This window comes from Grammomys surdaster, unplaced genomic scaffold (assembly GCF_004785775.1).
Source record: "Grammomys surdaster isolate TR1022 unplaced genomic scaffold, NIH_TR_1.0 125946, whole genome shotgun sequence".
Classification (NCBI taxonomy): Eukaryota; Metazoa; Chordata; class Mammalia; order Rodentia; family Muridae; genus Grammomys; species Grammomys surdaster.
This window is the reverse complement of record NW_021620768.1, coordinates 1,104,836-1,130,168: the sequence shown is the minus strand read 5'-3', so window position 1 is coordinate 1,130,168 and position 25,333 is coordinate 1,104,836. Positions and strand designations below refer to the sequence as shown.

Genomic DNA, 25,333 nt, shown 5'->3' with positions numbered 1-25,333 from the left:
GGTTCAGCTGGGCCAATGTGTGCACGCGCATGTGTGTGTATGTATGTGTGTGTGTGCACATGCACGTGCGCTCACACACATACATGTGTGTTCATATGTGTACATGTGGTGTGTGTGTGTGTGTGTGTTGTGGGGCAGCAGGACTCTTCTCAGCTTCCTGTTCTCTCCACAGTGCCTCTACTTAGCTCTCCTGTCTCTACACCTTGTCATGATTTTCCTGAAATTCGCTCCTGGTGTATCCTTGAGCTTCCTGTTGAGGAAGTGGCAGATCTCTTCTCAAGTCCAACTCTGTCTTTAGATGTAGGTAGAGGTGAAGCAGGCTACCCCTCCTTCCATGGCCCCTCACCAGCCCCTCCTTCAGACAGGCACATTAGGTGACTCCCAGGCTGCCTGTCCAGCTAATTGCCTTTCAGCCTTCCCCATCATGAGGGTGCCCCCCCACAAGCTCCATTAGCCTCCCCTTCCCCTGATAGCCCCTAAATCAGCCCCAATTATTCATGCGGGGGGTGTGCCGAGCAGAGCTGTGATTACAGCTAGAGTGGAAGGCTGACAGGAGGGTCTGAGTGCTAGGCAAGCTGGCAGGAGGCAGAAGCAGAGCCTGTGAGCATGTGCAGAGTAGTGACCATCTTGGGGACAGAAACCTGGAAATCTAAAGTGTGCCTGGGGCAGGGGGCAGACTGAAAAGTGGACATTTAGGGGTCCTGGTGTGTGGCCCTGAGGAGGATGAGGGGAATCAGCTGGCATTCTGTCCCAAGCTTTACCTGCTCAGCCTCAGCTGCAGCCATGCGTTTATGAGGAACTGGCTGGAAAAGAGAGTGAGCAAGCAGCATACATCCTCCTATATCCTTCCCGAGCCCCACCCCTGCTCCTTGTAAGGCCAGGCTGGTCAGTGCCTACTGGGCAAGCTGGATACCCCAGGTCCTCTCCTCTGTTCTTGTGTTTGCTGTCACCATTTTGGGCCTCTGGGAACACTGAGCTGAGAACGAGAGGGCCTGGTCTCCACACACAGCATTTCTGAGCTTGGTCAGGGAGCCTCTTCTGAGAGCTTCGATGCTCTGAGCAACCTTCCTGAAAGGCAGAAGCCTCTAGGACTTCTTGTAAGACCTTTCCCACTGAAGGTGGGGTGAGGCTTCAGCCTCGGCCCCTCAGCAGCTCCCCTGAGCCTCTGTGGATCAGCACAGCAGCTTCTTCCCCAGGCTCCCAGGCTTCTTTTCTCCCTACAGCCTGTCAACACAGCAATATTCCTTGTGTGGGATCATGTCCTGTCTCTGGTCAAGCTATTCCAATGGCTTCTCATTCCACACAGAGCAAAATCCAGTGGCCTTACTGTGACCTAAGAGGTTCCTACAAGGTTTGGCTCTGACACCCCGTCTTTAATGTCCACCATCACCACCTGCATTACATACTGTAAGCTACTCTGTGTGAGGGGTTATCATTGTTGTGTGTGCGTACATGACTTCGTGTGTGCTAGTGTCAGTGTGAGTGTGCGTGTGGAGGTCAGAGGACACGGGCTCCAGGTGTTACAGTCCACATAATCCATCCTGTTTGATAGAGAGCCGAGAGGTCTGGATAACAGGTGGGGGTAGGGAGAGGTGCAAGTGTTCAACCCACCCGTGTGTGTACACATACACACACATCAAATACACACGTGTATAATGACTTCTATATACTGGATTTATATGTTTTATATAATGTACATGTAATGAATTTTATATAATGAATTAGATAGTACATCATGAATTTTATATAATATTTTATTATGAATATTTTACATGTATGTTCACTTATATGATTAATTTTAGTCATTTTCACTCCCTATTCCCTTCCCTCATCTCCCTCCCTCTCCTACTGGCTGTATGTCTTTTTCCTGAGGGAAGCGGTCCCTCTCGACTGTCATGTCTTCCTGTTCACGGCCCACTGCATTTAGTTAATTATTTGCCTGCATGTGGGTGGGAAGTTACTCAGTGTGGCAAGGGTAGCTTATCAAGGTCTACACCACAGACGATAATGACACTCCTCCTTCAGTAAGTGTTCATTGTCCACTATTCCCTAAGGAGGAGTGGGGCCCCAGGAAATGTTGAGTTCATGTGTGTAGCATCATGTCATGTCCAGAAGACATCTTTTTGCCGTGGATTTTCTGTGCTCTGTCTGCAGTGGTCCCTCAGCCTTGCAGGGGATGTTATAGCTGTCCTGGTTGGGCCAACACGTCACCATCACTAATTCTCCATACTTTGGCTGGTTATGTGTTTCTGTGCTCACCTCTGCCTGCTGCTATACGAAGCTTCCCTGGGCCATTCTCTGGGAATCCTGGATATGGACCTGGCCAGCGTTCATCTTCCTGGACAATATTAAATAAAACTTGCTTTAATTGGTGGACTGGAGGAGAGGTGGAAGAGGAGGAGGAGGAAGAAGAGAAAGAAGAGGAGGAGGAAGATGAGGAGGAGGCAGCAGCTTCTCTAATGAAGGCTGGAGAAATCACTAATATTGTAAATGTGGGTATTTAGAAAGCAGTCTGATTGTGACTGTTTTACCAAAACAGTAGAAGAAACTTCATCTCTGGGGCCCAAGTGTTAAACTTTCTTAGCAGGAATGGGATGTGGGCCATAGGGTAGAACACAGTCCTAGAAAAAGAGCACGGAGCAGAGTATCTGAGTGCAACAGAGTATCTGAGTGCAAGTAGAGCCACCCGCATGTCTCACTTCCTCTCTGCACCTCAGTTTCCCTCACTGGTCACTTAAATGAGAAGGATCAGGCAATTTCCAAGGCTTCAAACATGATAGAACTCAGGTCATATGCCGCCTGACCTTGAGCTGTGCGTTGGGTTTTACTGCCCCCTGCTGGACATTTAGAGGTTCCAAAGTCCAACTTCGTGTTTCCTTCCCAGAAACATTGTTGCCATCCACTGCACCTGTGCTCAGCATGGCTTACCATCAGAACCACTGGCTTTTTTTTTTTTTTTTTTTTTTGTTTTGTTTTTCGAGACAGGGTTTCTCTGTGTAGTCCTGGCTGTCCTGGAACTCACTCTGTAGACCAGGCTGGCCTCGAACTCAGAAATCCGCCTGTCTCTGCCTCCCAAGTGCTGGGATTAAAGGCGTGCGCCACCACCACCCGGCTCAGAACGACTGTTAAAGAGCATTGCCTGTCTCTCAGCTGGATTATAACATTAGTAATTATTACATATTAGCATTATACACAATATTAGTAAATATTATACACAAACGACTTAGAATCACAATACTCAAGAATCAGTAACTGTCAGGAACATTCAAGAACAGCAATCCTGTTCTTGAATAGCCCAGTGCTGTCACCTGCTGTAGTAGAGAACACCCTGTGGCCCAGAAACTTTATGGTGAAGGAAAGAAGATGGGCGTACGTGAGTACATACTCTATGATGACAGTTCCACAGAAATTCTAGAAGAAACCCTACAGAAAGCAAATAAAAACTTTCAAGGTATTTGGGTTAGGGGTGAGAATAGAATCTGGGTAATTATTGTAGCCTAGAGCAGGTAAACTGCGGGAGATGGACGTTTAAAATATATTTATTTATGTTGCAGGGGAGGGAAGATGTGTCATGCTATGGCGTAGACGACAAGTTTTGGGGGTTGATTCTCACCTTCCACCTTGTGGGTCCCTGGGATCAAACTCAGGTTGTCAAGTTTGGTGGCAAGTAAGTTTATTCCCCACTCCCCGAGCCCCTCCCTCCACCACCTCTCCATCCCCAGAGAAGGACATTTGAAACCACGCTTTTATTGGGATGAACACATTCGTCTAAACCAATGAAACACCGTGCTAAGCCGAATAAGCTAGATGTGGAAGATCGAAGGCCGAGCTGAGGCATAGGCTGACTTCACGATGGTTAGCAGGGCCGGGGGATGCGGACCGAGTTTCAGTTTAGGATGAGGAGAAAGCTCTGGAAATTGATAGCACCAAAGGTTTCGTACATGTGAAGTATTTAACGCCACCGAACTGTACTCTTAATGTTTGTTGAAAGGATGAATTTTATATTGTGTATATTCCGCCACGATAAAGTTTTGAAGCAATATTCATCAAACCAAGTGGGCTTATTTTTATTATATGTCAATCACTCTTAAATAAAGGTGTCCCTGCTGTTTAGAATTCAACCTAGAGCCTGCAGCATAAGCCACACACACCCAGGTCCAAGTTGTCTGTTCTGAGCCCTGACTGTGGTAGGTCGCTGAGTGCTTCGCAGAAAGCTGATGGGCATCCGCTCAGCTCTTGCTTTGGCCTCTTTATGTAGCAGCATTGTGCTTCAACCCACGCAAAGGTCCCAATGATCTGACCGCGCAGGCGGGGTGCGCCTCCCCCACACGCCGCCAGGGGGCGCCGCCGGGCAGGAAAGAGGGGCGTCGAGTGGACCGCGACGCCGGGAGCCGGGGCTGGTCCGGAGCCTGTCAGGTTGGGCGGCTCTCTCCGGCCACTTCGCAGAGCGGAGAGCTGACCCCACCCGGCCGGGATCCAGCCTCCTCGCGCGGACTTCCTGCCTGGGCGCGGGCGGAGGCCCACCCCCTTCCTGCCCGCGCAGCGGGCTCCGTCGGCCAGCGGGACCCGTCGGTGTACACGCCTCGCCGAACTGCGAGCTCCGAGGCAGGTGAGTGACCCGCCCTGGGCTCTGGAGCCCGAGACCTCTGCGCTGAAACCTGCGGAGGGAAAAGAAATGGGGGTGCGGGGGGGGGCGTAGTGTGTGTGTGTGTGTGTGTGTTTATGTCGCGGTCCACAGTCCGTCTAAGTGGAAAGAGAGAAGAGAAGGGAAAAAGGAGAAAGAGGGGAGAGAGGGGAAAGAGATCTAAGTAGAGGTAGCTGCCTAAGTGAAGAGAGAAAGGAGAGAGCGAGCAGAGAGGGAGAGAGAGGGAGACCCATCTAAGTAGAAAAGAAAGCTGCGTAGCTCTAAGGATAAGAGCTAGGACCGGCCTGGGAGACTGCTCTCTTTGCCCACCGGAAGGCAGCCTAAAAGTCTCCTGGATTCCAGTGTGCCGTTTGCTAGTTGTAGAACCTTGGTGATACTGAAGCCCTGAAAAGTAACCCTAAATCTTGTCTTCCCTCCGTCCCCCAATTTCTTCTTTCTGAAGGGACTAACAGAACGCAGTTGCCTGTCTGTTTCCCACTGTGACTGAGGGAAAGCATGTTTGCTGGAGAAAGACCCTGTTTGGTGTTCATAATGTTACTCCTCTACCCCTGCCCAGGGAAGGGATTGAACTTGCACGTCCTTTCCCATCTTGTAGGAGAGAGGTCAGCCACAGGCACCTACAGTCTCTGAGGTTTTCTGTTTTTTGTGTTTGTTTTTCCTGGATGATGTGGCCTAGAACCCGGCAGATGGTGTGAGTCTCTGACTCCAGGAACCCAAGCTCTATTCAGCAAGACCTCCCTCACCTCGAATCCCTAGTCCCACCCTCTAGCCATGGTCTCGTGACTCCCTGTTTTGGACTTTTAGTAGAGTCTGCAGCCTCAGCTGGGGACAGTGACCCCTGGTCCCAGGAGATTGGAACAGCATGTGCTGGTTGAGGTTCCCAGGCTCAGCCAGGCCTTAGCTCGAGGCAGGGCCGGATAAAGGGTCAGTTCTCAACCCCTGCCTATGCTAGGCCTAGGGGGTTGGAGGCTGTTTCCCAAACCCAACTCCACCCCATAGTACACTGCCCTACCTGTGTCTGTGTGTGCAGGGGTGAGGTGGGTGTGGACTAGCCTCCCACCTGCCAGCCTACCCTTTGCTGTTCTTCCAAAGCCAGCCTCCGTATCCCTGCCACCTCCCTTGCTTGCCTTTTTCTTCTCAGTGAAGGGTGAAGCGGGAGGGTTGGCTTCGGCTTCTCCACTCCAGCATGCCCTATCAGACGTTCCCGGAAGAGGAAACGCTCCTCAGGCAGCCTGCTCCACCAGGAGAAACCTAGAGAAAGATAGTTGCCACAGCCACTGTATGGGGCTCTACACCCTCTCGGCTTCTCTGAGGAAACTCCAGCTTGGCACAGGATGGTGACTCCTGGTACCTGCCCTGTGGTGGTGGAAGCTAGCAGAAAGGCAGGAGGAGGGAGGATGGACAGACATAAACACAGATACAGGCCAGTGCAGACACACAGACTTGGCAAACAAGGCCTGGGGAGAGAACTGTGCATATAGAGAACAAAGATCCCAGGTAAAGGAGAAGCCATAGTGGTGGAAGGGTTCGAAGTGCCTGCACTGAGGCTGGTCTGGACCCCTGCTGAGCTCTGGTAGCTTGTATAAAGAATGGCAAATTACCCACCTAGGGCAAAATACTCACCTATTAGTGTAATAGCTAAGAGGAGGAAAAGGCTAGCCCTCACTGTGTTTCCCTCGTGTTACACACCTGCACGGAGCCTGAGAGGAGCAGCCTGCAAGCAGGACCTTGTGTGTGGGCACGTCTCCCTTCCTGTGGTTGCATCTGGGATTCAGTCCCTGTGTTGGGAATGATTTATGGATGGTGCTGGGCACTGTCCCAGACCCCAGGGTGCAGGATGAAGATTCACATCTGGTCTACACCTCCTACCTGCTAGATGGCTCAGAGCCTTGCATGTCTGTACTCTGTACAGATCCCTGTAAGAACTAACCCGTTATCCCACTCACCAGCTGGGAACATGGAGGTCGATCCTGAGGAGTTCCTGACCCAGGGCAGCATGGCAGATGGAGAGCCATCTTTCAGTATGTGCCTAGTCTTTCTGCACTCCTCCTTTTTCTTTTCTTTTAGATTTATTTATTTTATGTGTGTGAGTACACTGTAGCTGTTTTCAGACACACCAGTAGAGGGCATCAGATCACATTACAGATGGTTGTGAGCCACCATGTGGTTGCTGGGAATTGAACTCAGGACCTGTGGAAGAGCAGTCAGTGCTCTTAGCCACCGAGTCAGCCCTCCAGCCCTCCACCTTTCTTCTTACCAGTCTCACTGCACTGTGTCTGGGGCTTTGGAAGCCTTGTGGGGGAGCAGAAGGAAGGTCCCACACAACACTCTATTCTCAGTTCAGAGTGCCCACTCATCCCTGCCGCCCAACTGCTGTGGGTGCTGGCTGATGCTGGGCATCCAGGTGTGTGGCAAAGGGCCTTGCTCAAGGCAAGTCTCACATGGTGGCAGACAGTTGTTGATAAGCATTATGGGCCAGCTAGGGTAAGCTCAGCGATGGAGCGCTTGCCAAGCATGGTTAAGGTCCAGGGCTCCACTCCCAGCACCACCAAGTAAGCCTAGACCAGCGAGAGAGCCCAGTGTGGCCCAGGGATGGTCTGGGAGAAAACCTTGGTCTACGCTAGTATTGGAGAGTGTTGCACAGGGCGAGACTGAGAGCACACAGAAGGCTGTCCCTTAGCCCCTCCCTAGACAGCAGTGTTCTGCTCTCAGCCCCGGAGTGGCCTAGGTTAGCTCTGCTTGTTCCCCGAGGAGGCACATGGGTACTGACTTTGACTGGATCATTTCCCTGTGTCAAGGGGTGGGGGGTGGGGGGAAGTGTCCCACTTAGAGCCAGGGAAAATAGCCAGAGCTCCTTTGGGCCATGGGGGCCCGTGACTTTTTAAGTCTAGAGGGCAGAGAGGGAAGGTGAGGCTTGAGTTCTGGAGAGCTTCTTGGTTGAGTCTGGTCTCGAAGGCTGGGAGGAACTGGGCATTCTGAAGAGGCTTGAGCAGAGGCAGCTGCACAGTGAGAGGCCTGTGGGGGTTTTGGCTTCAGTGAGTGTTGAAGGCTAGATGCCTGGTATAACTGGCCTTTCCTGCAATGGGGGTCCACAGAAGGTAGTAGAAGCAGGCAGTAGCCAGAGCAGAACTGTACTATGTGAAAAATAAATTTTTTTTTTTTTTGAGACAGTAGCTCACTCTCTGTATGTAGCCCAGGCTGTCCTGGAATAAATTATCCTATCCCAGCTTCCTGAGTGTTGGGATTAAAGGTATGTCACCTTGCTTTCCAGAATTGTACTTTCTGAAGGTAATCTCTGGGTGGTGGGAAGGAAGGGAGGCTATTGGGGTAGCTACTCTCCAGGCTTGTCCTAGTTTGGTGACCAGACACAGCCCTTGGGCAACACATTTTACAAAGACTCTCCTGCCTGCTTAGGGAAAAGGGCCACCTCTCCCCAGGTGGCAGTTAGGGCTGGAGCTGGGGCGGAGACTGGATTGTGAGTCAGAATCCCTGCTGGTTCTTTACTTCCTGATGAGTAAACAAGGCCTATGGTAGACCCTCTGGCCTCCGTTTCCTGAGCCAGCAGTGGCCAGCCTCTCACCCCTGCTCAGCTCCTGCTGCCCTAGCCTCTAGTCTGCCTCTCTCAGGCTTCCGGCCCCTCCATCCGGCAGACATGCCTGGCGTGCCGGAGCCTGGCTTGGCTGGGTGTAGGAGGGGCCCGTGTTTGAGTGTGCTCATGGAGCCTCTGGTGTGAGGTGCCACTGGGCCGTCCAGGCTAGCTCTTCTGTGGGGAGAATGTGGGGGTCTGGGCTGGGGTCTCACTCTTGGCTGGGAAGGACTGCATGAGCCTGTCTCAACGGTAAAGGCAGCTCAGGAAAGGGCAAAGAGAGACAGAAACTATAAAGCCCACCTCAGACCTGAGCTAAGCTGCACATCTGTGTGTGTGTTCATACGTCCACCCCTCGTTGGGAGCCAGGGGACATTGTGTGGGGAACATGCAGCTCAGCTGTATGTGACAGCCTTCACAGGATGGAATGTTTATGACCAGACAGATCATCGGTGAAGGGGAAAAGTCGGAGGTGCCTGGTGTAGAGTCCCAGTTAGGGAGGCTGATACAGGATAGAGGCTCAGAGGGTTCAAGTGACACGACCAAAGCCACACAGCTTTCGACAGGGACAGGACTAGATATTCTGGACTGCAAGATGGGGGAGTGTCAAGGAGTTGGAGTTGGTACCACAGGTGAGGGAGGACAGAGAATTCACAGTTCCTGCTCAGTGACTGGCTTGAGGGTGAAGATGCACCTGGCATGCAGCCCACCATTCTGGGGATCAGGTTCTGGCTTCTCCCGTCTCCACTTCCTTTCTCCCCCGTCAGCATTTTCAACTCTGTTTATTCCCGGATCATCATGGGGGTTCTTCAGGGAGAGAGGGGGGTTGGGGGGACAACAACTCCAGTTTTTCCTGGAACGAATGCCAGGGGAACACAGGAGGTCCTGTGGATGTTGGGTGGAGCAGTACATGTTACAGATTGGCACCAAGCGCCAAGTGTTACCACATTTAATCCCGCACAGTAGCCTTGAGGTGGAGTGTGCTACCATTCTCTAGAGCTGGAGTAAAAGGGCCAGAGTGCAAGGGTTATCCCATGCTACACCACTCCTGGGTGGGGTGGGGTGGGGGTGGGGGCTGGAAAGAAGCGGCAGAAGTTCCCTAGTCTTCTCTCCATCCTTCCCATTGCTGTTTGCTGGATAAGAACTGGCTAGCATCTACCAGCTCCCAGAGGCCCAAGACTCATCCTTCTTCCAGAGGCTGGGGTGCAGTCAGGGCAGAGGGGGCTTCTGGAAAGGGAACAGATCAGGGCCCTGTGGGACTTGGAGGCTGAGAGGCAGGAATGTAGCTTGCAGCCTTGTAGGCAGGAAATGGAGCTGGGCCTGGCCGAGAGCCCAGCGATTTGCATGTGGAGGTGGGAGAGAAAAGTTGTTGGTTTTGACCGGCTTCCGTGCTGTTCCCACGCCTCTGACCGTGTTCTGAGGCAGCCTCCCTTTCTCTTGTCCAGTCTCTGGCCAGCTCCCCGCTCTTGTAACTAAGGCTATAAAGATACAAGCCCCTGGGTTCCTAGTCCCCCTCCAGAAATAGAACTACTGGGAGGTCTCTGCTGCTGCTGGTTTTGGATTCCTCTTCCAACACCATGGCTATGGGCCTTGGGCAGCAGGCTCATATGTGGACCGAGCCTGCTTCCTCATCTGTGGACTGGATAGCTGAGCACCTTCTGAGAGGGCTGAGCGAGTCACTCAATCCCTGCCTGACCCGTCTCAGAATAATACAGGGTCACATTTTGACTGGTTGTGAGAGGGAAAGCCTTTTGAGGTTTGCATCAAACCAGAAGCTTGGCGGGAGATGGGAGTTGGTGAGAAGGGCCTCAAGAGGGGTCAAAGGACAGGTGTCAGGGGCCCCAGCCCGGCAGGGGGAAGCCAGTTTGGGAAGCTTTGGGGTCCTCGACAGGCCTGTGCTTGTTTTTCAGGCTGGGAATGGTCAGGTAAAGTCCTCTGCACTTTGCTTGGACTCCTTTTCTATCTCCCCTTCTATTGTCCACCCACAGGTCTCTGACGACCCCATCTTGGCTTCTAGCCTTGGACAGAGCAGCTGAAGACTCCTCCGCAGTGCAGCCCCACCCTGAAGGCCATTGGAAGGAGGGAAGGTAGCCTTTCTCCAGTCAGCTACCCTCTTAGCAGAGCTGCAGTTAATAATATCCCATAATACTGCACCCCTTGTTCTGTATGGGGGCCATCCTGAGCACCCAGCAGAATTATTTTCTCTGGCAGCCTAAGGGGGAGATTGGCAACACTTGCTGATGCTTCTGGCTGGGGCTGGGGTGGGGTAAGAGCAGGTGAAACCGTGAAGACTTCACACAGCTCCAGCTCCAGCCACCTCCACCTTACCTCAGTCTTTTCTTCCTGCTACAGGGTCCACCCACCACCATGCTGTGGACCCTAGGAACAGACAGGACAGGAGCAGCGAGCTGCCCCCCATGGGGGACTCCGTAGATGAGGCTGTATCTCATCTTGACCAGAGACCAGGAATTTGGAAGAACAGACTGTGGGAAAGATCCAGAGTAGGGCACAAGAAATGTGCAAAGCTCTGGGTTCCTTCCATGGTCCTGGCTGTGGAACACCCCTATGGGAGTTTGGGGAATAGCTAGAACGAGTTAGAGTCAACCTTGTTGGTGGCCAGTGAGTAGGGTAAGGTTGGAGGAGACATTTTGGGAACCTTGAGGAAGGAACTGACTTGGTAGCGGTAGGGACAGTGTCTGGTTATACACTCGCTGGGTTAGGTTGTGGGTCCTCTGACTGTGGTGTGTCTCCCTGGACACAGGGTTCAGCATTGATCCCTTGACCCCCGTTTCCAAAGTCCACAGTGTCAGCCCAGTAGCCAAGCCAGCCAAATGAGACCCCTTCACACTGGAGCAGAGTGGTGTGGGAGTGGAGCTCCACACAACTAATTTCTATGTAGACCTGGCTGGCCTCAGACTCAGATATCCAACTGCCTGTCTCCTGAATGCTGAGTCTACAGGCTTGTGCCACCACCCCCCAGCTGAGTCTCCCCCTTTTAGGATCTAGTTCCTGAGCACTGGGACATCATCTGGCTTCCCAGGCCCATGCTGGCCATCACTGGTGAGTCACTTGGTTGAACTTGGTTGAGTGAAAGAAACCTGGGGGGCGGGGGGAGGAGAGGCGGGGTGCAGTGGCTCTGGTCAGTGAGAGAGTTGGAAAGAGGGTCACTCTGGGAGGCAGTGACATGGAGTAAAGAGGACCAAGGGGAAATTCAAGTGTTGGAGTTAAAAGTGGGGCTGGACCACAGCAGGGAGTTGGGGTTCAGTTGAGGAGTCCATGTTAATCTGAGAAGGCGCCCTATCTGAGCTGAGAGAATCATGATCTGCCAGAATATGTAGGTGGGGGGCTGGGGTGGGGCTGCAGCAAGCATTCCAGAGATACTCAGGGGTGTAAGGGGCCAGCGACTGCGACCTCTCGGAAAAATTACAAGCAGATGTGGGCATCTCTGGAGAGTCGAACAGGGAGCCTGGGCAAGTTTAAGAAACTCCAAGCAGAAAACAGGAACACAGAGGCAGAGGGGTGGCCTCTAGCCCTCAGCCTTTCCGGAGCCTTGGCGTTCAGAGAAAAACTCATCCCATCCAGGGACCTGACTCTCTTCCCGCCCTCTGGGTGAGGCCGAGGTGTGGAGCTGGGGAGGGAAACATGGAAACTGCCCCCTTGAAGCGCACCAGTGACTGTGTGGTCACCCAGCTGCAGCCCCACATATGCCGTCCCCCAGAGCAGGGACCTCCTTCATCAGTAGCTTTGGCTCTTGCTGCCTACATACAGCAATGGAAGCTTGCTCTTCAGTGGCATCTGATACCGAACTGTCCATTGGAAAGTTCTCTTGGACAGAGCCCTAGTTGGCTTCCCTTAGAACCTCCTTCATTGGTCCCAGCTTCACAATTTGGTGTCCTGGATATTTGCAAGGCTAAGAGGTGCTCGGGGGACCAGAGAAGTTGATATGTAGTGTTAGGAGACTCTTAAGAGAAATGAGCATGTTGCCTCTGTGTGTGTGTGTGTGTGTGTGTGTGTGTGTATGCTGGTGGCAGATGGAGTTGTCAGGGGGCAGACAGAAAAGGAAGGCACGCCTGGCACTCGAGCCAGGCCTGAGGCACAGAACTCTAGGAATAATGAGAGCTGGGGTCAGTGTGTTAGCAAACTGAGCTGAGACCTGGAGACACAGAAGTGTGCTAGGAGCACTATTCTGGAGAAGCTGGGGCATTGTTCTAGGGGAGCTGGAGCAGTGTTCTGGGGAAACTGGAGCACTGTTCTGGGGAAACTGGAGCACTGTTCTGGGGAGCTGGAGCACTGTTCTGGGGAAGCTGGAGCACTGTTCTAGGGAAGCTGGAGCACTGTTCTGGGGAAACTGGAGCACTGTTCTGGGGAAACTGGAGCACTGTTCTGGGGAAGCTGGAGCACTGTTCTGGGGGAGCTGGAGTACTGTTCTGGGGAAGCTGGAGCACTGTTCTAGGGAAGCTGGAGCACTGTTCTGGGGGAGCTGGAGCACTGTTCTGGGGGAGCCGGAGCACTGTTCTGGGGGAGCCGGAGCACTGTTCTGGGGGAGCTTGGAGCACTGTTCTGGGGGAGCTGGAGCACTGTTCTAGGGAAGCTGGAGCACTGTTCTGGGGGAGCTGGAGCACTGTTCTGGGGGAGCTGGAGCACTGTTCTAGGGAAGCTGGAGCACTGTTCTGGGGAAGCCGGAGCACTGTTCTGGGGGAGCTGGAGCACTGTTCTGGGGGAGCTTGGAGCACTGTTCTGGGGGAGCTGGAGCACTGTTCTAGGGAAGCTGGAGCACTGTTCTGGGGGAGCTGGAGCACTGTTCTGGGGGAGCTGGAGCACTGTTCTGGAGAAGCTGGAGCATTGTTCTAGGGGAGCTGGAGCACTGTTCTGGGGAAGCTGGAGCACTGTTCTGGGGGAGCTGGAGCACTGTTCTGGGGGAGCTGGAGCACTGTTCTGGGGGAGCTGGAGTACTGTTCTAGGGAAGCTGGAACAGTGTTCTGAGGAAGCTGGAGCACTGATACATAGTCCAGAGGACTAGGGAGGCAGTGGGCTGGTCTCACTAGCATGCGTCCTGCTTGAATCTTTGCAGATGTGTCCTTCCAGCTGCCATCTGCTGTGCTGTTCCGTTGCCGTGTGCCCTATCGCAGGCCTCTGCAATGCCACTTCGTCCCTTCCTCCTCCTGGCCCTAGGTCTGCATCTGGCTGGAACACTCAACTCGAATGATCCCAATGTCTGTACCTTTTGGGAAAGGTGAGAAGGGCCCAAGCTTGATGCTCATCCCACAGGGGTGGCTCCTCCTAGGAATCTGTTTCTGGTCTCTTTGCACCCTCTGTGGTGTTTGACCTTTCCCACCGTTGCTCTTCTCTTATCTCTGTCCTGTCTCTGACACCGATTGCTCTCTCTCTGTCTTTGTCCCTGGGTTCCTGTGGGAGGGAGCCATTCATTGTAGATGAAGCAGAGGGGCTGGCTGCAGGAAGGTAGGGACAGGACAGGAAAGCAGGGCTCTGGGCAGAAGCTAGCCAAAAGTGCTTTAATCCGTTGCTACTAGCTGGGTCCAGACAAGTTCGATCTTTCTACATTGGGAGGGATACATGTGCGTGCGTGCGTGCGTAAGGCTTTGGACCTTAGGATGAGAAATAGCTCTGGTAGGAGGAGTCCTAGAACATTGCAGTTCTAGAAGCATCTACACAAGACAGGTAGGGAGCAGGAGGAGGAAGCCCAAATACTGGGGTACTGATTCTCCACAGGTGAAGCCTGGCCTTGGCTTTCTGCTGCGCCTTGCCATCTCCGGTCTCAGGCTGTCTTTGCCCCTGACCTGTTCTCATCCCATAGCTTCACCACGACCACTAAGGAGTCCCACCTGCGTCCCTTCAGCCTGCTCCCAGCTGAGTCCTGCGACAGGCCCTGGGAGGACCCTCACGCCTGTGCTCAGCCTACGTGAGTGCTTTATCCTTCTGAGGGCCAGGAGCTGGTTAAGCCCCGGCCTCTCTTAGAACGTTTGGTGCTCAGAGGACAGTCTGACCTTAGGCATTCACCTGTCACCATGGGTACCCGCGTAGCCTGTGAGGTGTGTCTGGTTCATCGTACATGCATGTGGATGATGTGGGGCAGGGAGGGAATGCTTAACCTCTGACCTCCTCTTGTGCCTCACTGAGGTGTGAGGACTATACAGGGCAGCCAGGGCCTCAGCTAGGAGCACTGATGGCCATGTCCTGGGCCGCCGCAGGGTTGTCTACCGGACTGTGTACCGTCAGGTGGTGAAGATGGACTCCCGTCCACGCCTGCAGTGCTGTGGGGGTTACTATGAGAGCCGTGGAGCCTGTGTCCGTGAGTCCTGAGTTGGGCCGGGGTAGGAATGGAATGGGAGGGGCCCAGCCATCTGAATTTTTCCCTGCCTTAGTGACGGGTGCCTTGGTGGGGTACTACTGTCTGCTCCTTCAGTTCCCCTTTGGCTAGTAGCTGTAGCTGGGTTTGGGGTGACAGGGCTGAAGAGGGGCTGGCAATGGAGGCTGGGCTTGCTATTGTCCAGTCTCTTGTCCCCTAGCATACTGTGAGTCTATCTTCAGATGGGACCCTGCCTGTCCTCTGACTGGTCACCAGTCCCCGTAGGCTCAGCTTCCCAGCCTGACTCAACCCTCACCTCAGCCGCTGCCCTTACAGACCATACCGCTATCCAGCTACCGTCTGAGAATCCCTGCCCCCCACTTCCAGACAAGGTGTTTAGAAATGTTCACAGAAAGGGATCAGGCTGTCTGGATCCCTGGGGTCCTCCTTCCCGTCTAACCCTGAGTTGCTCCCCAAGTTTTCATCCCAGATAGAACTGGCGCTTGGGGAGCTGCAGGACCCAGTACAGGAGGAAGTGGCTCTGGCTTCATAGATTAAAGATGAGAAGGTAGGAGGTGTGTTCTCATTCATCTTGTCTCTGGCCAGCACTCTGTGCCCAGGAGTGTGTCCATGGTCGCTGTGTGGCTCCTAATCAGTGCCAGTGTGCACCAGGCTGGCGGGGTGACGACTGTTCCAGTGGTAAGTTGCTAGTGACCCCGGGGTGGTTTTTATGGGAGTCCATTGCTGCTAGCTGCCTTCTCTGGAGACGTGGTAGAGGAGATGGGTGGGCTGTGGGTCTGAGCCCACCAGGAAGCTGGGGAGGTCTAGGTCCCTGGTGACTCCCTTCCGTTTTCTGTTCCACAGAGTGTGCTCCAGGAATGTGGGGACCACAGTGTGATAAGCTCTGCCACTGTGGCAACAGCAGCTCCTGTGACCCCAAGACTGGGGTGTGTTTTTGCCCCTCTGGCCTGCAGCCCCCCAACTGCCTTCAGCCCTGCCCTGCTGGCCACTATGGTCCTGCCTGTCAATTTGGTTGCCATTGCCATGGGGCATCCTGTGACCCCCAGGATGGAGCCTGCTTCTGCCCCCCAGGGAGAACAGGACCCAGGTGTGTGATGAGGCCACAGACATAGGACCATACATGAGGGAATGACGGTGCTGAGAGACTGAGGTCTTAGTTCAGCTCTGCTGGGTGCCAGCCAGGCAGCCTCGAGCAGTCATCAATTCCTTGTGAACAACTCCCTAGAGTAGCTGCCACTATCATATCATAGCACACACACGCACGCACGCACGCACGCACGCACGCACGCACAGACAGACACAGAGAGATAGAGACAGACACAGAGTCAGAGACAGAGAGAGACAGAGATAGACAGAGACAGAGAGAGAAAGAGACAGACAGACAGACACACACACACATGGAGGCGGGGTGGGGAGAGAAGGAATGTCATCAAGTGAGGACAGACCTAGGCAGAATCCAGGTCCCTGTGCAGAGAGGGCTGGGTTGAGTTCTTCAGGGTGGAGGAGCTATCTAGGAGCACGTATCAAGAAGGGAGCACCTGAGCAGAGGAGAAGAGGCATAGAGTCCTGCGTGCTGGAGGAGCAGACCTGTCACACAACCTTGCTCTCCCCGCCCTCTGATGCTGGGGTGTCCTTGACAGTTGCCTGTCCCAGAGACTCCTTCTGTGCAGGGGGGCAACCTTGGGGAGCAAAGAGGGCCCCCTGAAGTTTCTTCCTCCTGACCCTCTGACCTCACCCCCTATTCCACAGCTGTAATGTGCCCTGTTCACAGGGCACTGATGGCTTCTTCTGCCCCAGAACCTATCCTTGCCAAAATGGAGGTGTTCCTCAGGGCTCCCAGGGCTCCTGCAGCTGCCCACCGGGCTGGATGGTATGAAGGGTGGGAGCCTGTGTGCATGGGGTTGGGATTCCCAAGAGAATTCTGAGGGTGGCTCTGGGCAGGGCTCTGGGCCAGTGCTTTCATGGGATGGGCACTCCGGACCCTGGAGAGGTCTGAGCACCATGAGCCTGTGGTCATGAGAAGGGGATTAAGTGACTTTTCATCCCCTTCCCCTTAGGGTATCATCTGTTCCCTACCATGCCCAGAGGGTTTCCATGGACCGAATTGTACTCACGAATGTCACTGCCACAACGGTGGCCTCTGTGACAGGTTTACTGGGCAGTGCCACTGCGCTCCTGGCTATATCGGGGATCGGTGAGTGTGTGGCCCCAGGGCGTGGAGTGGACCAGGAGGTGATGGAGCCCAGTTTATACAACTATACATAACCCGGGACTCAGGTGCCGTGAGGAGTGCCCTGTGGGCCACTTCGGTCAAGATTGTGCTGAGACCTGTGACTGTGCTCCTGGTGCCCGTTGCTTTCCTGCCAATGGCGCGTGTCTGTGTGAACATGGCTTCACAGGCGATCGCTGTGCTGAGCGCCTCTGTCCAGATGGCCGCTATGGTCTGAGCTGCCAGGAGCCCTGCACCTGCGACCCAGAACACAGTCTCAGGTGGGATGTGGGAAACACAGTCACGGGAGACTGGTGTTCGGTCTGGAGCCCCCAGAAAAAAACATTAGGGTATAACTAAGAGGGGTACCAATGTCACAGAAGGATTGAGGAGGGGTCTGGGGAAGGGACAGAAACGGCCTGGACAGCCCTCCCTAACCAAGCCTGGCTCTCTGGAGGATCTCACCGAATCCCTGGCTTACTATTCGGGCTCTGCGGAGAGTCCCCCCCTCCCCCCAAGTCTGGCTTAGACTACCATGTCCCTTTCTGCACCCATAGCTGTCACCCGATGCACGGCGAGTGCTCCTGTCAGCCAGGTTGGGCCGGCCTCCACTGCAACGAGAGCTGCCCTCAGGACACGCACGGCCCAGGCTGCCAGGAGCACTGCCTCTGTCTGCACGGCGGGGTCTGCCTGGCCGACAGCGGCCTCTGCCGGTGCGCACCTGGCTACACGGTGAGGCTGTGCCCCACAGCGGGAGAGGAGTTGGGTGGGTAGACTCCAAGCCGCCCCTTACCCTGCGCTTTCTGCTTTCAGGGACCTCACTGCGCTAACCTATGTCCACCCAACACTTACGGGATCAACTGTTCCTCCCGTTGCTCCTGCGAGAATGCCATTGCATGCTCTCCCATCGATGGCACGTGCATCTGCAAGGAAGGTAAAGGACTAGGGAGGGCAGACCCGGTGCAGCGCTGAGGGCAGGGTGGGGGTCGGGGCGAGGAGAGCGCCCATATGGCTGAGCTCATTAGGAATGGCCCTGTGGGAAAGGATCCAGGCTAGTTTCTGCTAGAATATGACTTGTTTCTTGATCTCTCATTGGTCCCTGTCCTGGCTCCCCCCACCCCACTTCTCCCTTTCTGTGTTTTTGTTTTGTTTTGAGGTCCTGCTGTCTCAGCCCAGGATAGACTAAAAGTCTGAGCACCCATTGTATTTCAGCCCTCTGGGGGTGCTGAGATCACACAGAACATCTTTTTTTGTTTGTTTTGTGAACTGTTTATGTATACAAGTACATTGTAGCCGTCTTCCTGCACACCAGAAGAGGGCATCAGATCCTATTATAGATGGTTGTGAGCCACCATGTGATTGCTGGGAATTGAACTCAGGACCTCTGGAAGAGCAGCCAGTACTCTTAACCGCTGAGCCATCTCTCCAGTCCCCAGAACATCTTTCTTTAGCTACAAACATACTTGTCCCTAAAAGGTGCAGGCCAGAAGTCTTTGTGGTGAGCATTTCTCACCCTCAGTTCTATGGAATCATACCATGCCAGTGCCAGGGAGGACTTCCAAGGTCTGTCCGTATGGCATGTTGGCAGTCCATAAGCTGAGTTCAGATCCAATGGTATCAGACTTAACCAAGCCTCAAGTCTTCAGCCCGTTTCTTCCGTTATCCTACAGATGACCTGGTGGGGCCACCACAATGAGCTTGGGTTTGTTGCCAGCCTCCTCCATGCTGTAGGAGAGACAGAGAGGCCCAGGGTGGGGTAGAAGAGACAGGAGGGTCCTGTGGGTTAGAAGATACTGGAGACTCAGGTGGAGTCAAGATTATGAAAGCTCAGGTAGGGTAGGAGAGACTGGAGGTCCAAGTAAAGTAGGAGGAACAGGAGGCCCAGGTGGGATAGAGGGCACAGAGGAGGCCCAGGTGGCATGGAGGACACAGAGGAGGTCCAGGTGGGATGGAGGACACAGAGGAGGCCCAGGTGGCATGGAGGACACAGAGGAGGCCCAGGTGGGATGGAGGACACAGAGGAAGCCCAGGTGGGATGGAGGACACAGGAGGCCCAGGTGGGATGGAGGACACTAAGGAGGCCCAGGTGGGGTGGAGGGCACAGAGGAGGCCCAGGTGGGATGGAGGACACAGAGGAGGCCCAGGTGGGATGGAGGACACAGAGGAGGCCCAGGTGGCGTGGAGGACACAGAGGAGGCCCAGGTGGCATGGAGGACACAGGAGGCCCAGGTGGGATGGAGGACACAGAGGAGGCCCAGGTGGGGTGGAGACACAGAGGAGGCCCAGGTGGGGTGGAGGACACAGAGGAGGCCCAGGTGGGATGGAGACACAGAGGAGGCCCAGGTGGGATGGAGACATAGAGGCGGCCCAGGTGCGGTGGAGGACACAGAGGCCGCCCAGGTGGGGTGGAGGACACAGGATGCTCAAGTGGGCTGGCAGAGGTGGCCAGGTGGGGTAAAAGCCATAGGAGGCCGAGGCAATTGAACGTTGCATCAGTGGCAGTCTTTGAGTTCAGCTGCTGCATGTGTTCAGCATCTAGAGTTCAAGCGCTTTTTTCATGCCTAGTTCACAGCATGACCCAGCACCCAATGTGTACTTGCTTACCTTCTTCAGGTTGGCAGCGTGGTAACTGCTCTGTGCCCTGTCCCCCTGGCACCTGGGGCTTCAGTTGTAATGCCAGTTGTCAGTGTGCCCACAAGGGAGTCTGCAGCCCCCAAACTGGAGCCTGTACTTGCACCCCTGGGTGGCATGGAGCTCACTGCCAGCTTCCCTGCCCCGTAAGTGATCACGGGCCTGCCTGCCTGGGTGAGGGGAAGGCAAGTACCCCTCAGCTGACTAGCCTATTCTCCCCTCCTTTTGCTTTCCAAGAAGGGACAGTTTGGTGATGGTTGTTCCAGTGTCTGTGACTGCGACCATTCTGATGGCTGTGACCCTGTTCATGGACAGTGCCAATGTCAGGCTGGCTGGATGGGTGAGCATTCTGGGCTATGTAGGCCCCAGGTCTGCTGTGGAGTTGTACTCCACAGGAGATGACCTCTGCCTGGTTGTCTCCTACAGGCCCACGCTGCCACTTGCCTTGCCCAGAGGGCTTTTGGGGAGCCAACTGCAGCAAAACCTGTACCTGCAAAAATGGTGGTACTTGTGTACCTGAGAACGGCAACTGTGTGTGTGCACCAGGGTTCCGAGGCCCCTCCTGCCAGAGGCGTGAGGCTCACTATACCCCAGCCCCTCCTGTTAGCAGTTCAGATTTGGGTGCCCCTTTTCACCTCGTGGGTTGGCCCCTGACTCCCATTTCCAGGATAGTTATTCCAGCGGGAAGGGGGCGGGGCGGCACTGGTCAAGGGCCCCCCAGTCACCATGCATCCTTTTCCTCAGCCTGCCCGCCCGGTCGTTATGGCAAACGCTGTGTGCCCTGCAAGTGCAACAACCATTCTTCCTGCCACCCATCGGATGGGACCTGCTCCTGCCTGCCAGGCTGGACAGGCCTGGACTGCTCTGAGAGTACGTAGCAGCTTGTGTGGAGCAGTGTGGCTGCACTCTGGCTCCTCTCCTGGCCCTGGGCAGAGAGCCTCCCTCCCTTAGTTATCTGTAACACAGGGAAGAGCCTGCCGTTGCCCTCAGGCTGCGTATACGTGTTAGTGGGAAGATGCAAGTGAGGAAGTCAGAGGAGAAGACTGTCTTTCCTTCAGCATGGGGAGCCTGGGAGGAACAGGGTGCTTATGGAACAGCAAACCCCCAAAAGTTCCCTCTTGGAGATAGTTTCTCCTTTAAAAAAATTAGTATTGGGCTGGAGAGATGGCTCAGAGGTTAAGCACACTGACTGCTCTTCTAGAAGTCCTGAGTTCAATTCCCAGTGACCACGTGGTGGCTCACAACCATCTGTAATGGGATCTGATGCCCTCTTCTGGTGTATCTGAAAACAGTGACAGTGTACTCATATACATAAAATAAGTACATCTTTAAAAAAATTAATATTTATCATATTCTTTGGAAATTTCATACACATATACTGTGTCTTGATCCAATCCCACTTTCCCTCACCGCCTCCCCCACGTCTTCCTCTCACCCACATGTCCGTTCCCTTTCATAACCTACTGAGTCCAGCCTGTTTGCCGGTGTGGGTGTGGGGATGTGACCTGGAACGTGGGTCCTCCTCGTCCCCAGCATGGCTGCTTTCTGTCTCGGGTTGCCTTTATTATGTGTCACCTCCCGTCTAGCTCTGTGATGAGGCAGTGACTGGCCTTCGGCAGCAGACGAGCATGCTTTGAAGGGAGCAGGAAGCTGCTGCCCGGAGAGAGCTGACTGTACTTCCTAGAGGCACGGCATAAAGGAAGTGATCTTGTTGATGGGTGTTTGGGATTTTTGAATAGAACTCAGTAGCGTCTACTATTGGGTTATTTGCTAGGATCCCACACGAAGATAATGCATTAGGCCAGATGTATTAAACATGCCTGTAATCCCAGCACCCAGGCAAGAGGCAGATGTTTGAAAACAGAAAAAATATGGCCTGCGCTAAGGCCTCCAGAGACAGTTGGGAAGCCTCCGGTTCCCTAGCACTGGGTATATTATGTTAGAGAGTCAAGTGTAGATGTCAAGTGGGTAGTGGGTCAGCTAGCTGGAGATGATGAACATTTGAGATGAACATTTGAGTCATCAGTGTGGAAATGCCCCTCGGAGCCTTAGTAATCCCCAAGAGGTGGCCAGGCTGAAGATTTCAGAGATGCTGAGGGTATGGCCAGGCCTTGTCTGACAGCTCGTCTCCTGTAGCATGTCCCCCGGGCCACTGGGGACTCAAATGCTCCCAGCCCTGCCAGTGTCATCATGGTGGAACCTGCCACCCCCAGGATGGGAGCTGTGTCTGCATGCCAGGCTGGACTGGACCCAACTGCTTGGAAGGTACCCGTAGAACAGTAACACACTGGCTCTCCAATCCCCTGCAGCCCTTATCTGAGAAGAGACTGCAGCTTGCTGCCTCCATGACCCATACCTGGCTCTTGGCTGTCTTTAGGCTGCCCACCGAGAATGTTAGGTGTCAACTGCTCCCAGTTATGCCAGTGTGATTCTGGAGAGATGTGCCATCCAGAGACTGGGGCTTGTGTCTGTCCCCCAGGACACAGTGGTGAGCACTGCAAAACGGGTGAGTTCTTAGCCCCTTTGACCCTTGTTTTCTCCTAGACTCTGAGACCCAGGGCCCTCCTACCATCTCTGTCTTCCTTAAAATATACTCAAGTTCACGAGCAGAACACAGGTGCCCGTCTCAGTGACCACTGTCATCTCACAGGAAGCCAGGAGTCCTTCACCCTAATGCCCACCTCTCCTGTGACCCATAACTCACTGGGTGCAGTGATTGGCATTGCAGTGCTGGGGACCCTTGTGGTGGCCCTGATAGCACTGTTCATTGGCTACCGCCACTGGCAAAAGGGCAAGGAACACGAGCACTTGGCAGTGGCTTACAGCACTGGCCGACTGGATGGCTCTGATTACGTCATGCCAGGTGAGCTGGCGTAGGGGCCTAAGTGACTGATGGGCAGCGGGGGACTGCTGAATATGCACCCCCGTGGGATGAGGGGTGCAAGAGGGGAAGGATCAGGGAGGGCAAACTACTGTTGCCCCGGCCTCCTGTCTGAGTTACCTGGCACCCTGTTTGTCCTGCAGATGTCTCTCCGAGTTATAGTCACTACTACTCCAACCCCAGCTACCACACCCTGTCTCAGTGTTCTCCTAACCCCCCACCTCCTAACAAGGTCAGTACCTCGAGGGGACCTGCTCTGTGGGTGGGATGTGCCTCTCGGGAAAGCCTCACCCTTGCTTGTGGTCCCCCCACAGGTTCCAGGCAGTCAGCTCTTTGTCAGCTCCCAGGCTCCTGAGCGGCCAAGCAGAGCCCATGGACGTGAGAACCACGCCACACTGCCCGCTGACTGGAAGCACCGACGGGAGCCCCATGACAGAGGTAGGAGCCTGGAGGCCAAGGTCAAGGGGAATGTGAGCAGCCTTACCTGCTGCATCGTCTTGGTGGGGTAGGGGTGGGAGAAGAGCCTGCTTCCAGAGGCTGCTTGGGAAGGCCACGGGTCTGACTTGTACTTACCTTTCCTCAGGCACCAGCCACCTAGACCGAAGCTATAGCTGTAGCTACAGCCACAGGAACAGCCCTGGACCATTCTGTCATAAAGGTATGAGTACAGACACAGGGAAGGAGAGGAAGGTGGGTCAAGGAGCCAGGACCTCCAAGGAGCCTGATTTTCTTCCTTGATCCTTAGGTCCCATCTCTGAAGATGGACTAGGGGCAAGTGTTATGTCCCTGAGCACTGAGAACCCCTATGCTACCATCCGAGACCTGCCCGGCCTGCCTGGAGAACCCCGAGAAAGCAGCTATGTGGAGATGAAAGGCCCTCCATCAGTGTCTCCTCCCAGGCAGCGTCTTCATCTCCGGGACAGGCAGCAGCGGCAACTGCAGCCACAGAGAGACAGTGGCACCTATGAGCAGCCCAGTCCCTTGAGCCACAGTGAGCCCTCCATGTCCCCAGCAGGGGCTACAGGGCACTGGGACATGAGAAGTAGGACGGGAGAAGGGGAGGGAGAGAAGCAGACAGTGCTGTGATATGGCAAGGCCATGGTCTTTTGGTCTCAAAGCAGCCGTGATATTGGGAGAATTGCCCTTCTTCTTCTCTGAAGGTTGAGTATTGAGATGGTGCTTGAATAGCACCAGAGAGAGCGAGAAAGAACTAGCACCCAGAAAAGTAGACACTGAGTTGGGAGACAGTGTCTTCATATTGTTTGAGGTGGACAGGTGGGGTAGGGCCTTGCTTAGTCATACATCCAGATGTTTGGCCCAGTCAACGCACATGCATTGCCGTCCACATCTCTATGGGTAGGAAGAAGCTGGAGTAGGAGGAGCCAGGGGAGGTTGAGGAGTCACCTCATCCTGTCCTCTCTGTCTTCAGATGAAGAGTCTGTGGGCTCCGTGCCCCCTCTTCCTCCGGGCCTGCCTCCCGGTCACTATGACTCGCCCAAGAACAGCCACATCCCTGGACACTATGACTTGCCTCCAGTACGACATCCTCCATCACCTCCATCCCGGCGCTGAGGAGCCAGCATGGTATGGGAGAGTACCTGCGTACCCTGCCAGGAGCAGGGACTGGACCAGCAGGCCATGAACAGACGCACTTGGTGAAGTGAACAGAGACTGATTGTGGCTCTCTGCTTCCACCCAGGGAGACACTAGTTGGCAAAGTGTCTGACCCCCAGCCCCTTCCAACCCACCACTCCTCAAGTCCCCCAGGCCCTGTGGATATAAGCTGGTGGGCAGAATGTTGTTGTATAAGTCTGATTTTAGATTGATTTTTTTTTTAAAAAAAAATCTCTGTTGGGTACCTTTTCTGTGTGTGTGCCCAGGCAGGCTGTGTGTGTCTCTAGTTGGCTTTAGAGGATGCCAGGTACAGGTTCTGCCTTCTGCACTTCCCAGCTTAACTAGTTAAAGCTCTAACAGCAGGCCCTAACTACCTGTTCATCCTCCACTCAGTAATCCTCCATGTCTTTGCTCAGAGGATTGTTCCCCACCTCTGGTGTTTGTCTTTCTGGTACGCCTTGGACTATGCATAGTCAAACTTTTCATGCCTCGATGGCCCTGCAGCCTACCTTTCCCTTCTGGCGTCACTCTTTCCCAGAATGAAGGCTGTCTGGCACCCTTCTTCCCATCCCAGGAATTAGCACATCTAAGTCCAGCCTTCCTTAGTTACCTGTTGAGTCCTGCTCATCCTTCACATATTCCAGAGAGCACTCACCCAACGTCTTCTTCATAGCTTCACTCTTCTCCACGTGTCTGCAGAAGGCCGAGGTGGTGGCAGGCAGAGAGTGGGTTTATCTCATTTGTCTTGTTTTTGAGACAGTGTCTCACTATGTAGTCCTGGCTGGCCTGGAACTGAGGTCAGCCTGCCTCTGCCTCTTGAGTGCTGAGTTTAAAGGTGCAGGCCACAAGGACAGCTCAAACTGCACACTCCGATGTGGTTTCCATGTTACTAGATTAGCCTCTGCCTCCCCCTAGTGGAGAGGTTGATCTCCAGCTTTCTGAATGCAGGACTCCCGTGGTGTTTATGCTCACTCACTATTGGTTTCCCTTGGCACATGGCAGTCACTCAATAAATGTTTCTCTAAAAGCTGAGTGGCTGAATGAAAGTACCAGCAATACCGTGTCCTCAGTGTCCCTTAGAGCCTAGTCTGGAGGTCTCCTCAGAGGTAGCATCTCCGCAGAGAGCAGCATCAGTGCCAGAATAGCTGGAGTCCATGTGGCGGTGCTGAATGAGGTGCCAGGCTAGAGGAAGCCAAACAACTCAAAGGGGCCCAAGATGGCGAAATGGTAAAGATGAGGCCGCCTAGATTAAATCAGCAGACAAGCCTCTAGTCCTCCAGGAAGCTGAATAGAGCTGGTGGAGGAGAACTCAGCATAGCCTGAGCCCTTACCACTTGGGCCCTTCACAAGGCACTCTCTCCTACCACCGTCTGGCTCAGTGTGTCCTCTCCCCCAACTCCCCTCTGGGAGTACAGACCGTTAGGGGCCTACCCGCACTA

General features: G+C 54.2%; 1 protein-coding gene across 3 annotated transcripts; it reads left to right on the top strand.

Moving 5' to 3' along the window:
* The first annotated feature begins 4,517 nt into the window (after window positions 1–4,517).
* Window positions 4,518–24,921, top strand: Pear1 (platelet endothelial aggregation receptor 1). 3 transcript variants are annotated; one of them, XM_028753238.1, is made up of 25 exons: window positions 4,518–4,609; window positions 10,220–10,318; window positions 11,231–11,291; window positions 13,303–13,464; window positions 14,047–14,151; window positions 14,441–14,541; window positions 15,145–15,237; window positions 15,403–15,646; window positions 16,309–16,429; window positions 16,617–16,753; window positions 16,837–17,049; window positions 17,326–17,500; window positions 17,582–17,702; window positions 19,382–19,545; window positions 19,637–19,739; window positions 19,826–19,972; window positions 20,144–20,269; window positions 21,536–21,664; window positions 21,777–21,905; window positions 22,050–22,262; window positions 22,424–22,512; window positions 22,595–22,718; window positions 22,864–22,938; window positions 23,026–23,271; window positions 23,710–24,921. In XM_028753238.1, exons 4-25 carry the CDS (start codon window positions 13,370–13,372, stop codon window positions 23,850–23,852), a joined length of 3,093 nt encoding a protein of 1,030 aa, XP_028609071.1. In that variant the 5' UTR covers window positions 4,518–4,609; window positions 10,220–10,318; window positions 11,231–11,291; window positions 13,303–13,369; the 3' UTR covers window positions 23,853–24,921. The 3 variants fall into 3 exon arrangements, with proteins under 3 accessions (XP_028609071.1, XP_028609072.1, XP_028609073.1); XM_028753239.1 differs by having other exon boundaries at window positions 10,584–11,291; XM_028753240.1 differs by lacking the exons at window positions 4,518–4,609; window positions 10,220–10,318; window positions 11,231–11,291; ... (2 more) ...; window positions 14,441–14,541; window positions 15,145–15,237 and having other exon boundaries at window positions 15,634–15,646; window positions 16,331–16,429.
* The last annotated feature ends 412 nt before the right edge of the window (window positions 24,922–25,333 follow it).

Bases quoted from the DNA above. Each gene is read 5' to 3' on its own strand.
- Pear1 (XM_028753238.1), top strand. From the start codon at position 13,370: ATGCCACTTCGTCCCTTCCTCCTCCTGGCCCTAGGTCTGCATCTGGCT. The intron at 16,754-16,836 runs GTGAGTGTGTGG...CCCGGGACTCAG, and splicing joins CCTGGCTATATCGGGGATCG to GTGCCGTGAGGAGTGCCCTG. The intron at 21,906-22,049 runs GTGAGTTCTTAG...GTCATCTCACAG, and splicing joins TGGTGAGCACTGCAAAACGG to GAAGCCAGGAGTCCTTCACC.